We start from the raw sequence: 14528 nt of genomic DNA, 5'->3' as shown, positions 1-14528 counted from the left end.
CCCCCTTTTGCATTAATGTGATTATTTTTAGATATTGACGAGTGTCAGCTTACCCCATCTCCATGTCTGAACGGTGCCACATGTACGGATAATGAAGGAAGTTATACCTGTTCTTGTTCCAATGGTTGGACGGGGCCAAAATGTGATACAGGTATAGTACGATATGATGGATATGATGTGATATGATACGAAATAAAAATATATATATATATATGGGCTTTATGTTGCGTCAGTAAAGTTTGAGTTGTTTTGGCACCAGACAGGACTAAATAAAAAATCAAACCTAATTCATATGAAAAGTGTGAAATCAAAACTGCATTTTATTTCTTTTCCAAGTTCCGTTTTTGGTGCGTATAACTGGTATATGTCATTACGTGGCATAACAAACAATTTTTATACGCATCACGAGCCAGTCAGATTAAACGAGTGCGAATGAAAGGCGGGAAATAGGAAAAATCAATAGGTGTCCACGGATTTATTGACTTGTACACATGTGCGAGATACAGTAAATTGACACAATTCTATAACATAAGAAAATGTTGATTGACATACACTTTTGGCGATTAATGACGTTATCAACATGATCCAGTCTGCAGATTCAACAGGAAGAGAAGAAATTTAAAAAAAGAATCTTTGTTTAACTGGGCTAATGGAAATGAAAATCATTTTTTGAATTACTGGCATCCCGTTAATACATTTATTAGAAGAAGATAACATGACATCAATTTTTTTGACTTTAGATTACTCCAATCAATATTCTATACATCTTACTGCATCATATTAGTGAACACATTTTCATTCATTTAAGATCTACATCGTTAACAAACAAATGGCAAAAAAAGAGTTTAATCAAACTGTAATTTTCCCATAGTCTTCCATTATGAAAACTTGTGTGAGGTTAAAAATTTTCAAATCTGTCTTGTAGAAAAACATTTTTATCTGAAAGTGCAGAACTATCTTAACATGTTTACAAGCAAAAATCAGCATTGAATGAAGAATTATTTCTTTCCTGAACTGTTTAAATAAAAAAGATTTTTTTATCATGTGTAAAACATTTTCATTGATAAGACAAGGTTTTAATTTAAATAATTTATTTCATATTTCCTTGACATGATGTGTCGTGGATTTAATAAAAGTATCTTTTTCTCGCAGGTACCGGTAATGAATGAAACGTATTTGTTCACTTGGATTCAATTTTATGGATCGACGCAGCAAAACAAAAATCCATTTTGAATTTATGTGATTATTTTTAGATATTGACGAGTGTCAGCTTAACCCATCCCCGTGCCTGAACGGTGCCACGTGTATGGATAATGACGGAAGTTATACCTGTTCTTGTTCTGAAGGTTGGACGGGACCCAAATGCGATACAGGTATGCTACGATATGATGGTTTTAATGTGATCTGATACGAAATAAAAAATATATATGTGTGTATTGGCTTCATGATGCGTCAAAATAGTATAGGTTGTATGATACCAAACAGGACTTAATAAAAAATCAAGTCTAATTCATATGAAAAGTATGAAATCAAAACGGCATTTTAATTCTTTTCCCAGTTCAGCTTTTTGGTCCGTATAACTGGTATATGTCATTACATGGCATAACAACAAATGTTTATACGCATCACGTGCCAGTCAGATTATACGAATGCGAATGAAAGGCGGGGAAAATGAAAAATAAATAAGTCTCCATGTATTTTATTGACTTTTACACATGTGCGTAATACAGTCAATATTTGGTGACACGATTCTATTACATCAGAAAATGTTGATTGACATATACTTTCGGCGATTAAGGACCCGTTAATATGAACCAGTCTGCAAATTTAACAGGAAGAGAAGAGACAAAAAGTATTTGATTAACTCTGCTTACGGAAATGAAAATCATTTTATTAATTAATGGCATCCCGTTAGAAAATTTGTAAGAAGATAAAATGAGATCAATTATTTTGACATGATTAATAACTCATAACGTGTGGCAATTGGTCTGCTGATGCGTCAAGTGTGGTGTGCTGTGTATTGTGTGCTTGTCACCGTGCGCTTTCAGCCTCCACCGCTGGCTAGCCTTCTGGTGAAAAAGGAGCCGAGTGCGTAAGTCTTCCCTGCCAGTACATAGCCTCTCTGCAGACAAGCCCGTTTGCAGTGCCTCCGAGTTGGCGCCACACGGTAACTGAGCACCTTGCGGCCTCAGACAGAGCTGCAGGGGACTCGGAGGAGGTCTGCCCCCAGACATGTAGCATGACAGGCCCACCGGACACGCCCTGATGCCTATGAACAGACCCCCAGCTATGGGACAAATAGCTCCTGTGTTCCCAGGATAGGGTTTTAACTCGGAACTAAGGGTGAGGTAACCCCGAAAGAAACCTAGAGAGTTGAAGACAGAGGTGCTGGGCCATTGGCACTCTCTTAACAAACCACAGCACCATGCAATATCGCTATGTCTACACAGCCATCCGGTATTAAACAACGTGGTGCTGAATCTTTGAGGTCCCTCCAGGGGGATTCAGTGCCGGGCTCTGAGCCTCGACAAAGTCCACCCACAGCTACTGGAGGTCCCTCCTTCAATCCACAACATGCAAAGAGAAGAAGGAGGAACATACCAAGGAGAAGAACTAAACCGCATTAACCTTTCAGGCTGATGCATTGGAATGCGGAGGGTGTCTTCAACAAGAAAGCTGAACTTGAGCATATCCTCCATGAGAAAGACATCAATGTCTGTTGCATTCAGGAAACTCACCTACAGCCAGAGAAATCCTTCAAAGTCAGAGGATACCAGTGTTTCCGCTGTGACAGAATTGGCAGACGAAAAGGAGGCATCATGACATTGGTCAGGAACAACATCAGCGCTGTCCAGACCAACACGGATATGGATGACTCCGGGTTCCAAGTTCTGAGCCTCAGAAAGAACGATTTCAGTTTGAAACTTGTGAACATATACTCTCCAAATGACAAAGCTCTGCCCCTTGACAAAGTTACAACTGATGAAACCAGGTTCATCATTGTAGGAGACTTTAACAGTCACTCACAAATCTGGGGATATGACCACCTGGATAAACGTGGAGAGGAAGTGGAGACCTGGCAAGATGATAACAAGCTAAACCTCATCAACAAGCCAGATGATCCCCCAACTTTTTACTCCAGAAGCTGGCGAACAACATCAACCCCTGATCTTGCTTTATGTACTGATGACATACATGGACATATCAAGCGGGAAGTCAATGAACAACTAGGAGGTAGCGACCATCGCCCAGTCCAACTTACTATGACCATTGCCTCTACTTCACCTAACATCCCCAGATGGAACTACAAGAAGGCCAGGTGACCTTTTACCAAAGTCTGAGTGATGAGCTCTGTAAAGACATCAGAGTGAAGGTAGAGACATCAACCGGATTGTCAAAGACTTCAACCCCAAATAAAACTTAAGGCTGCTTACAGCGCCATTCCAAGGGGACAAGAAAGGACTATAAGCCATACTGGAGTGATGAGTTGGAAATCTACAGGCAAAGTTATCAGAAGCCGGGGAGGAAGCAGAAAACAATCCCTCACAAGAAAATAACCTCTCTCTACAGCAAGCCAAGGCCAAATTCCTCAGGCACAAACGAGAAGCACAGAGGAAGAGCTGGAGAAACAAAACACCTCGCTCAACCTAGAGCGAGATGGCCAAAAGCTGTGGAGATTGACGAGACAGCTGAACGATGAAGAAACAGGAAGAGGCTCAGTAACTTTGGAGAGAATGGTGAACTTTTGACGGGTAAACAAGCGGCAAACACTTTTGCCTCTAACTACAAAGATGTTTCCAACATCCCCATCAACAGAACGGCAAAGGGAAGCCCGAAGAGAAAAAGGGAAAGGCAGACAAGCCAAGTGACACCAGAATGCATGAAGCAGGGTCTTAAACTGCATGAGCTACAGACAGCACTTAGGCAGTTGAAGACAAAGAAGTCTCCTGGACCAGATGGAGTCACAAATGAAATGCTGACCCATCTAGGCACTGAAGCAATTTGCAAACTCCTGGAAATTTAAAACTCCAGCTGGACACTAGGACTGCTTCCACAGACATGGAAAGAGGCGGTCATGATCCCCATCCACAAGAAACGGAAGGATCCAAAGAAGGCTGCAAGCTACCGCCCAATCAGCCTAACCAGCTGTGTTGGAAAGACCATGGAGAGGATTGTTAATGCACGCCTGAAGTGGTACATGGAGACTAACAACCTATTTGCAACGCAACAAGCTGGCTTCAGATAATTCCGCTCCACTGAGGACCAGACCACTTATCTATCGCAAGAGATAGAGGACGCCTTCCAAGAGCAGAAAGTCATGCTTACAGCATGGATTGATCTGCAGAGGGCGTTTTACAAAGTCTGGACTGATGGACTCCTCATCAAGCCGATGAGGACTGGAGAAGGAGGTCACATGCTGAGGTGGATTAAGTCATACCTCCACAACAGGAGAGCAAGAGTCAGTTTAGAACATGCCAGCAGTAGGAAGTTCCTGTTGCGTCATGGTGTCCCACAAGACGGAGTCTTATCCCCTACACTCTTCTTGCTTTTCATCAATGATCTGGTGTCTGAACTACCGAAAGGAGTTAAGGCTGCTCTCTACGCTGACGATCTGGTGTTATGGTGTAAGGAAGAAAAATGCCACTACAGCCACATACAGGATGCAAGAAGCCATCAACAAGCTTTCAGCTTGGGCTGAAGATTGGTGTGTATCGATCAATACAGAGAAATCGTCCACCACACTATTCTCCCTGTCGTCAAAGCAGAGGCGGGTAAAATCAAAATGGGAAATACTTCGCTGATTTAAGCAGACGAGGGAAAATACCTTGGAGTGACCTTTGACAAACGGCTAACCTGGAAGCCCCAATTAGTCAAGCAGAAGGGAAGGCCCGTAGGAAGCTTGCCATGATGCCAAACTTGCTGGAACAACGTGGGGAGCAAATGAGCAAATACTCAAGACAGTATATCAGGGAACAGTGAGACCCCATTTAGAGTATATCCCAACTGCCTGGTCCACTACTGCCAAAACTAACCAACAGGCTTTAGACAAGGTTCAGAACCAAGCATTGCGGATCATGACAGGTGCTACAAGTCTACACCAATCTCCCTTCATGGAGAAGCTAACAGGCACACAGCCGCTACAAGACCGAAGACATGCAAAGGTCCTGCTTCAAGCAAAGAAGTTCAGGTCTTTTCAAGACCATCCCATGAAAGCCAAGCTAGATGGCTACACAAAGAATCGGCTCAAACGTAGCAGCTTCGTACATGAGGCAAAGCAACTCAACTGAGAGTTCAAAACTGAGCTGAGCATACTCCCCTAGGTAGTGAAGACATCATAAACCCTCTAGCGAATGATCTGTCCTCAGTGACTGTGAGACTTGCTGTTCCTCGTCTTGACAGCGGGAAGCAAGAGGATGAAGGCATTCGGAAGAGCCTCACACTTGCTATGATCAATGAAGACTATCCTCCGGAATTATGGACTCATGTCTATACAGACGGATCAGCCACATGCGCCGTCAAAGATGGAGGAGCAGGAGTTTTCATTCAATACCCATCTGGCAAGAGAGAAACACTACATGCAGCCACAGGAAAACACTGCAGCAATTACAAGGCAGAGACTGAAGCACTCATGAAGGCCGTCTCAATGGTTGAAGACTCGCAGAAGAAAGCTCCTCAGTCGTCTTTCTCACAGATGCACTGTCTGTCATGGAAGCTCTGATCAACAATAAAGCTCCGCAGCTAGCCAGGAGAATGCAGAGCCTGATTATAACCTGCAAAGTAGCACTTCAGTGGATTCCATCTCATTGTGGACTTGCAGGCAATGAACAGCAGACAAAACTGGCTAAGCTAGAGCTCAGTCAGAACAACCAACAGAACCTGTGAGTTACAAGGAGAAAGTCACCATCATCAAGGCACTAACGAGACCAAGGATGGAGGAAGATGCTTTTCATCTCCTTGGTCGGTCTGAACAAGTGATGATGGTCAGGCTCCGCTCAGGGCACAACAAGATCAATGCTCACATGTACAAGAAATACAGACTGACATCATCGCCAACTTGTCCATGTGGTGAAGAAGATCAGACTGCGGAGCATATACTTCAGAGATGTAAAAGGCATGACCAGGAGCGAGTTGCGACTTGGCCGATAGATACCTCAATCCACCAGAAACTGTATGGAGGCATTGAGGATCTTCGGCAAACCACAAGTTTCATCGAGGCTACTGGTCTGACAGTGTAGATGCGAACGACAAGAAGAAAGAAGAAGAAGATAACTCATAACAATATCTTTACATCTTATTGCATCATATTATTGAACATTTGTTCATTGATTAACTAAAGTCTACATCGTTAACAAACAATTGACAAAAAAAATAACCATATTGTAATTTTCCCATTGACTCCCATTATGAAAAATTGTGTTTGGTTAAATTTTTATAAATTAGTGTAGCAAACACACAACAATATGTTTTATTTGTCGAATTTTGTGAGTATAATTTAAGGTAGGAAAAATTAGGATTTAATGAAATTCAACATTAGAAGAACATTTTTATCTGAAAGTGCAGAACTACCTTAACATGTTGACTGGAAAATTATCATTGATTAAATTATGATTTCTTCCCTGGACAGTTTAAATAAAAAAAATGTTTTTGAGTCATGTAAAAACATTTTCATAGATAAGACAAGGTTTAGTCTAAAAATTTTCATTTCTCATTTCCTTGACATGGAGTTTCTTAGATTTAGTAAAAGCATCTTTTTCTCGTGGGTACCGATAATGAATTGAAATGTATTAATTCATTGGGATTCTATTTTATGGAACGACGCAGCAACAAAATTAACCTCTTTTCTAATTTTTGTGATTATTTTTAGATATTGACGAGTGTCAGCTTAACCCATCTCCATGCCTGAACGGTGCCACATGTATGGATAATGACGGAAATTATACCTGTTCTTGTTCCGAAGGTTGGACGGGGCCCAAATGTGATACAGGTATGGTACTATATGATGGCTATGATGTGATATTAAATATATGAAATAAAAAATATATATTTTGACTTTATGATGCGCCAACAAAGTATAGGTTGTAAAGCATCAAACGGAACTAAATAAAAAATCAAATCTAATTCATATGATTTTATGAAAAGTATGAAATCAAAACTACATTTTATTTCTTTTCGTTTTCTTATACGTATAACTGGTATATGTCATTACGTGGCATAACAAACAATTGTTTATACGCTTCATGTGGCAGTCAGATAATACGAATGCGAATGAAAGGCGGGAAAAATGAAAACTCAATCGGTGTCCACGGATTTTATTGACTTCTACACATGCGCAGGATGCAGTCAATAATTGGTGACATGATTCTATTACATCAAACAAATGTTGATTGACATATACTTTCGGCGATTAAGGACGCTATCAACATTATCCAAGTCTGCAAATTCAGCAGGAAGACAAGAGACAAAAAATATTTAATTAACTTGGCTAACGGAAATGTAAATCATTTATTGAATTAATGGCATCCCGTTAGTAAATTTGTAACAAGAAGATAAAATGATATCAAAATTTGTTGACACGTTGAATAACTCAAAACAATATCTTTACATCTTATTGCATCATATTATTGAACATATGCTTATTCATTAATTAAAATCTGCATCGTTAAGAAACAATTCGCAAAAAAAAATGTTTTAACCAAATTGTTATTTTCCCATAGACATGCATACATTATGAAAACTTGTCTGAGGTCAAAATTTTTCAAATCAGTCTTGCAAATACACAACCATATGTTTTTATTTTGTCTTATTTTGTAAGTATATTTTGAAGTTCGAAAAATAAGGATTAAGTGAAATTCAACATGATTGTAGAAGAACATTTTTTATCTCAAAATGCAGAACTACTTTGACATGTTAACTGGCAAATCAGCATTGACTGAAGTATAATTTCTTTCCTGAACAGCTTAAACAAAAAAGAGGGGTTTTTTTTGTTTTGTTTTTCAATCATGTGTAATAAATTCAATTGACGAGACAACGTTTTAAAATCCAAGTCATTCGTTTCATATTTCCTTGATATGAACTTTCGTTGATTTAGTAAAAGCATCGTTTTTTGGTTGGTACCGGTAATGAATTGAATAGTATTCATTCATTGGGATATAATTTTATGGATCGACGCAGCAAAAAAAATAACCTCTTTTCTGTATTCATGTGATTACTTTTAGATATTGACGAGTGTCAGCTTAACCCATCCCCTTGCCTGAACGGTGCCACATGTACGGATAATGAAGGAAGTTATACCTGTTCTTGTTCCGAAGGTTGGACGGGGCCGCAATGTGATACAGGTAAAGTACGATATGATGGCTATGATGATATGGGCTTAATGATGCGTCAACAAGATATCGGTTGCATGTCACCACACATGACTAAATTCCAAAAATCAGATCTTATTCATACGAAAAGTATGAAATCAAAACTGTATCCTATTTCTTTTCCCAGTTCAGATGTTTGGTGCATATAACTGGTATATATCATTACGCAGCATAACAACAGTTGTTTAGATTAAACGAGTCTGAATGAAAGGCGGGAGAAAGGAAAGATCAGTCGGTGTCCAGCGACTGTCCACGGATTTTATTGACTTCTACACATGTGCGAGATATAGAAAATGATTGTAAACACAATTCTGTTACATCAGAAAATGTTGATTGACATATATAATACTTTCAGCGATTAAGGAAGCTATCAACATGACCCAGTCTGCAAATTCAACAGGATGAGAAAAGAGAAAAAAAGACTATTTGATTAACTCGAATTACGGAAGTGGAAATCATTTTATTAATTAATGGCATCCCGTTAGTAAATTTGTAAGAAGAGGATAAAATGATATCAAAATTTGTTGGCACGTTGAATAACTCAAATAAATGTCCATACATCTTTTTGCGTTATATAAGTCAATATATGCTCATTTATTAATTAAAATCTACATAGTTAACAAACGATTCGCAAATAAATGTTTCAACCAAATTGTTATTTTCCCATAGACTCCCATTATGAAAACTTGTGTTAGGTCAAAAAATTTCAAATCAGTCTAGCAAACACACAACCATATGCATGTATGTATTCTTATTTGTCCAATTTTGTAATTATATTTTAAAGTTTGAAAAATTAGGATTTAATGAAATTCAACATGATTGTAGAAGAACATTTTATCTGAAAGTGCAGAACTACCTTAACATGTTTACTGGCGAATCAAATTGAATGAAGCATTATTTCTTTCCTGAACAGTTTAAAAAATGTTCATTTTTCAATCATGTGTAAAAATTTCATTGATAAGACAAGGTTTTAATCGAAATAATTTATTTCATATTTCCTTGTCATGAAGTTACGTGGATTAAATAAAGGCATCCTTTTTAAGTTGGAACCGGTAATGAATTGAAATGCATTCGTTCACTGGGATTCAATTTTATAAATCGACGCAGCAAAACATAACCCCCTTTCGAAATTACGTGATTATTTTTAGATATTGATGAGTGTCAGCTTAACACATCCCCGTGCCTGAACGGTGCCACATGTACGAATAATGACGGAAGTTATACCTGTTCTTGTTCCGAAGGATGGACGGGGCCGAAATGTGATGCAGGTATGGTATGATATGATGGCTATATTGTGATTTGATACGAAATGACAAATATATATATATGGGCTTTATGATGCGTCAACAAGGTAAATGTTGCATGGCACCACACATGACTAAATAAAAATCAAATCTAATTCGTATGAAAAGTATGTAATCAAAACTGCATTCTATTTCTTTTCACAGCTCAGTTTTTTGGTGGGTGGAAATGGTATATATCTTTACCTGGCATAACAAACAATTATTCGTACGCAATACGTGCCATTTAGATTATACGAGTGCGAATGACAGTCGGGGAAAAAAGAAAAATCAATCGGTGTCCACGGATTTCTTGACTTCTACACATGCGCGAGATACAGTAAATAATTAGTGAAACGATTCTTTTACTCCAGAAAATGATTGACATATACTTTCGGCGATTTAGGACGCTTTCAATATGATCCAAGTCTGCAAATTTAACAGGAAAGACAAAAAAAATATCTAATTAACAGAAATAAAAAATGAAAACATTTCTTAGTTGAGTTATGTCAAAGTTGCGGTGCATGTATCATGGTCAGTAAAGTAGCGACTTGTAGTTAAAGAGAGAAGAAAATGCCATTAATTATATATTTTTACAATCAAGCCATCCACCACTCATAAAGACGATTTTTGTGAGGACCACCTCCCATATTTCTGATGGACCCCACCACCCATAAATATGATTTTTCGTTGGATCCAACCGCCCGCCAGTAAGATATTCGATTGCCGTCCGACCCCCTCCACGCTTACTGTTTATTCTAGAATTGCCCTTAGAAACGTTTTATTGCCTTCCTTTACACATATTGGTTGCGCTTCCAGGATGGATAGGAAAAAATATGAATTTCAAAGTAACAGTGCCTTTTGATTCATCTTATTGAAATTTCCCAATTTAAAATAGAAAATTAAATTAGAAATTATATTAAAATCTAGATTAAAAGTACGCATTATGATACTTTGACATAAATGGAGTAATTTTTTAAATTCTGGTTCTTACTATGAAACAGGTCCTTTCGTTTCTTGATTAACACTGTTCAGAATGTTACTAAAATAAAACAAAATGTCGTACATATTTGCTCAAATGTGACATACCACCTTTAACTTTTCTAGTATCTTCCACATCCGTGTTGTAGAACCGATAGTGGGCTTTTTAGCTGACCTGAGCAAAAGGCCAATGGTGAGCTTTTGTGACCGCTCAATGTCCGTCGCCTGTCGTGCGTCCGATAACATTTTCTAAAAAAGTCTACTTGAAAACCACTAGGCAGAATAAGACCAAACTTCACAGGAATGACCCTTGGGTAGTTCCCTTTCAAAAGTGTTCAAAATTTTAATTTCATGCAGAAATCTGGTTGCCATGGCAACCGAAAGGAAAAAATTAGAAAAAAGTTTCTTGATATTTGGCATGTGACATCATCTTATGGTCCTCTATCAAGATTCTTCAAATTGTGCCCTTGAAGTGAAAAGAGACATGTTTTACGTAGAATTATATAGTATTATTAGTAAAAAGATTTCAAAATCTTCTTGTCTAAAACCACATGACCTAGGCTTTTAATATTTTGTTTGTAGCATTGCCTTGTGATCCTCTACCAAAATTGTTCAAATTATGCCCCTTGTGTGAAAAGAGGCCCTGTCCCAGACATAGACTTATATAGGAAAAAAAAACTTTAAAAATCTTCTTGCCTGAAACTGAAAGGCCTATGCTTTTGATATTAAGTATGTTGTCTTTCCTAGTGTTTCTCTACCGAAATTATTCTTATTATGCCCCTAGGGTAAAAAGAGGCCCTGCCCTGAGGGTAATAAATTGAACTTAGACTTATATAGGAACAAAATTAAAGATCTTCTTATCGGAAAGGTCAAGGCCTAGGCATTTTATATTTGGTATGTAACAATGCCTGGTGGATCTCTATCAAGTTTGTTCAAATTATGCCTCTGGGGTGAAAAGAGGCCCCGCCCTGGAGGTCACTTGTTGTAATTATGAGTTATATAGAACAAATACTTAGAAAAATTATCAGATCATATTTCTTAAACTGTTTAGTTATAATTACCTAATGACCCAAACAATTAGGGGTCACTTTACTGTGACCTTGACCTACTGACCTTCTTTCTTGTTTTTTTTTAAGATACAGCCTTGAAATTTGGATGACAGGTACAGTTTTGCACACCAATCTTAAAACTGTCTTTCAATGACCACGAATGTGACCAACTGACCTACTTTCTAATATTTTAGCGTCAGATTGCCAGTTGAAACATGTGGCTCATATTACTCAAGTGAGCGATTCGAGGTCATCATGACCCTCTTGTTTAATTTTGTTTCCAATTGGGAAGGTATGATATTTATTTAATAATAACTACTAATGTGTGCATTTAAATTACATATAACCATTACATATGATTAAACTACCAAACAATTAAAAGATCGAAATGATTTATTATTTTCTAGTCAAAACAACTACGACAACAACAACAATGTCTACGACAACACCAGCACGTGAGTATCTTTCACATACGTACTTAATCTTACTACGATAAAAGCCGTATTCTGTTTTTTAAGAATATCTTTCATTTTTGCAGATGTTTAATATGACTGTGATGAAAATCTGTTTGACCACAATAGCACATTTCCAAATTACAGGTATTACTGCGTTACTCTTCATGCGCTCCTCCCTGTTATCAGTAACAAGCATTCATGAGATGTTGCCATATACCTTTAATTATGCCGAAGGGAAGTTAAACCCAACAAAAACAAAACAAAACATTTTTCATCCTATATCAATGACTGCTAGTATTGTTTTGCACATTCTTACCTCACAGAAAATGATGTATCAGGCCAATCATGCTTAAGTTGTAGTATTTGTAGTTGCTGAGTTTACACTGCCAATACAATGTATAGCGAAACACAGTTTGAACGTGTACTGGCACAAAACTATGTACTTTGAACAGGCCGATTTTTATAATTTATATAGCATTGTGTTTCCAATATATTGCTCTATAATGTGCCGAAGACCGCATCTTAAATAACCAGCGGTTACGGAACTACATACGGAATAACATAACATATTGAACGCACAGTTCGAAACAAATTACAATATGTTCTATACAAAATTAACATCAACACATAGCCTGATAGCCAGGCCAATTTTTAAAAAGGATTTCCAGCTTATATTCTTTAATTACCTATAAACCATAAAAGAACCATAAAAGAACACCAACAAAATTAAGGGTCATGTGTCTTCTAAGAGAATTTTTTTTTCTGAATGGTCAACACTACGCAGTATCTTCCGAACTGACATCCAAAATGTCGATGTGAACAAGTGTGAAATTTGGTTTGTTTTTATTTCTTTAAAAGTAAAGAATCTCCTTGAAAATGCTACCACTATGTCGGGTACAGGCCCCAAATGAAATAAAAACAGACCTGGATTATATAAAGAATCATGTCGAACATCTGATGAATGAGAATTCGTAAAAAAAAAATTAACACTTTGAAAGGGAAAAGTGGAGGATTCTTTATTTACACCATTATCCGACTACCCTGGTAGTGCTGCTTGATAACAAATTTAGTACTACTGTGCTATTTAAAGATACTACCAATTTTATACGAAAATAAGAACAAAACAATAAAACAGAAACAAGAGAAAACTTCCACAAAGTCTGTAATGCAAACAAAAAAAATGTTGGCCTGATGCAAGATTTGAACCGTCAAAACTATCATTACAAAATGAATATATGACCAATAACCAACCAATTTACATATTGCTACAAAATGCCATAGCACTGTAAAATTCTTATAAGCTATGTACCAATAAAAGAAATTGTCTTTATTTCATATAGAATTCAGCTAATTTAGATCAATTGTGATACAGTTTCTCAATTTTCTATCCGTCGTTGACCTATTTTCCGCAAGGTATCCATACATTTGCTTCAAGAAAACGAAAAGTAAAAGGTGTGTTGAATAGTCTGCAGTTGAACAAGTTAACTGAAGTTAGGTATCCTCATATTGTCGCAAAATTTTCAGAAAGCGGTCCGCAGAATAAACACTCTACTTTCGTTTTCAAGTAAACAACTCGAAAACATGTGAAAATAATGCCCATTTAGCGTCCGGTGTTAGCGCATATGCGCGAAAAAATGGGAAAATTAGGATGTATTGATTAGAGACTTCTTTCGACTACACCACACACCGAATTACTGCTATATAACCTATACTTACGTGTGTGCTCTATTATTGATAGAAGCAAAATATACGCATGCGCGTTTTGATTTGCTGTCCACGTGAAGATAGTGTCTAAAACTACTGTCCCCTCTCTCGTTCACACTTATCAATGTTTGCAAAAAGTAAACCGTTACAACAGTTTATTAACGTGCATGAGAAAAACTGTGAAAACTCTAATATTTCCGTAATCCTTGAAACTAGAAACTGATTCACCATGAAATTTATTTACATATATAAAACGATGGTGACATTTTGCTTTTTTGGTGAAAAATGACTTCAAAAATCACAAATCACAATGTGTGGGTAAGTCGCTAAAATGGTGACTTTATGTGACTTACATATTTTTATTTTCGTTTTTCAAACAGTTCTGCTGTGCCCCTTTTTATGAATGTTTTATATCTTTTTAACCTATTTGTGCTTTGTTCTTCAATTTACTTCGTCTTTATTTTGTGTATAGTTTAGTTATAACGTTTTTTACTTATCTAAACAGCTGGTTGCATGCATTTACATGCTGCTGTTTGTCTGATACGGGTAGCCTTATTCGGATACTGTATGATTATGATCCCTTTATGTCATATTGGTTCCATTATCAGTCTTTTTCTGAGTTACTGGCTAAGAGTTTGCTTGGTGACGTCCGTCGTTTCGTCCGTCCACAAATTCTTATCGGGGCTATAACTTAAA

At 37.4% G+C, this 14528-nt stretch overlaps 1 protein-coding gene across 5 annotated transcripts in view; it reads left to right on the top strand.

Moving 5' to 3' along the window:
- LOC123549404 (uncharacterized) overlaps positions 1–14528 on the top strand; it is a 212635-nt gene that overhangs the window by 50309 nt on the left and 147798 nt on the right. For 2 of the 5 annotated variants that reach the window (XM_053545407.1, XM_053545406.1), the window contains exons 20-25: positions 32–151; positions 1254–1373; positions 6866–6985; positions 8217–8336; positions 9512–9631; positions 12081–12128. In XM_053545407.1, coding sequence (XP_053401382.1) covers positions 32–151; positions 1254–1373; positions 6866–6985; positions 8217–8336; positions 9512–9631; positions 12081–12128 — 648 coding nt within the window. The remainder of the gene's footprint in view (positions 1–31; positions 152–1253; positions 1374–6865; positions 6986–8216; positions 8337–9511; positions 9632–12080; positions 12129–14528) is intronic. The other 3 variants (XM_053545410.1, XM_053545408.1, XM_053545411.1) reach the window with 3 other exon arrangements.

Source organism: Mercenaria mercenaria, chromosome 6, assembly GCF_021730395.1.
Source record: "Mercenaria mercenaria strain notata chromosome 6, MADL_Memer_1, whole genome shotgun sequence".
NCBI classification, from domain to species: Eukaryota; Metazoa; Mollusca; class Bivalvia; order Venerida; family Veneridae; genus Mercenaria; species Mercenaria mercenaria.
Note: the sequence above shows the minus strand (reverse complement) of the source record. Positions and strands in the feature narration are given on the sequence as shown.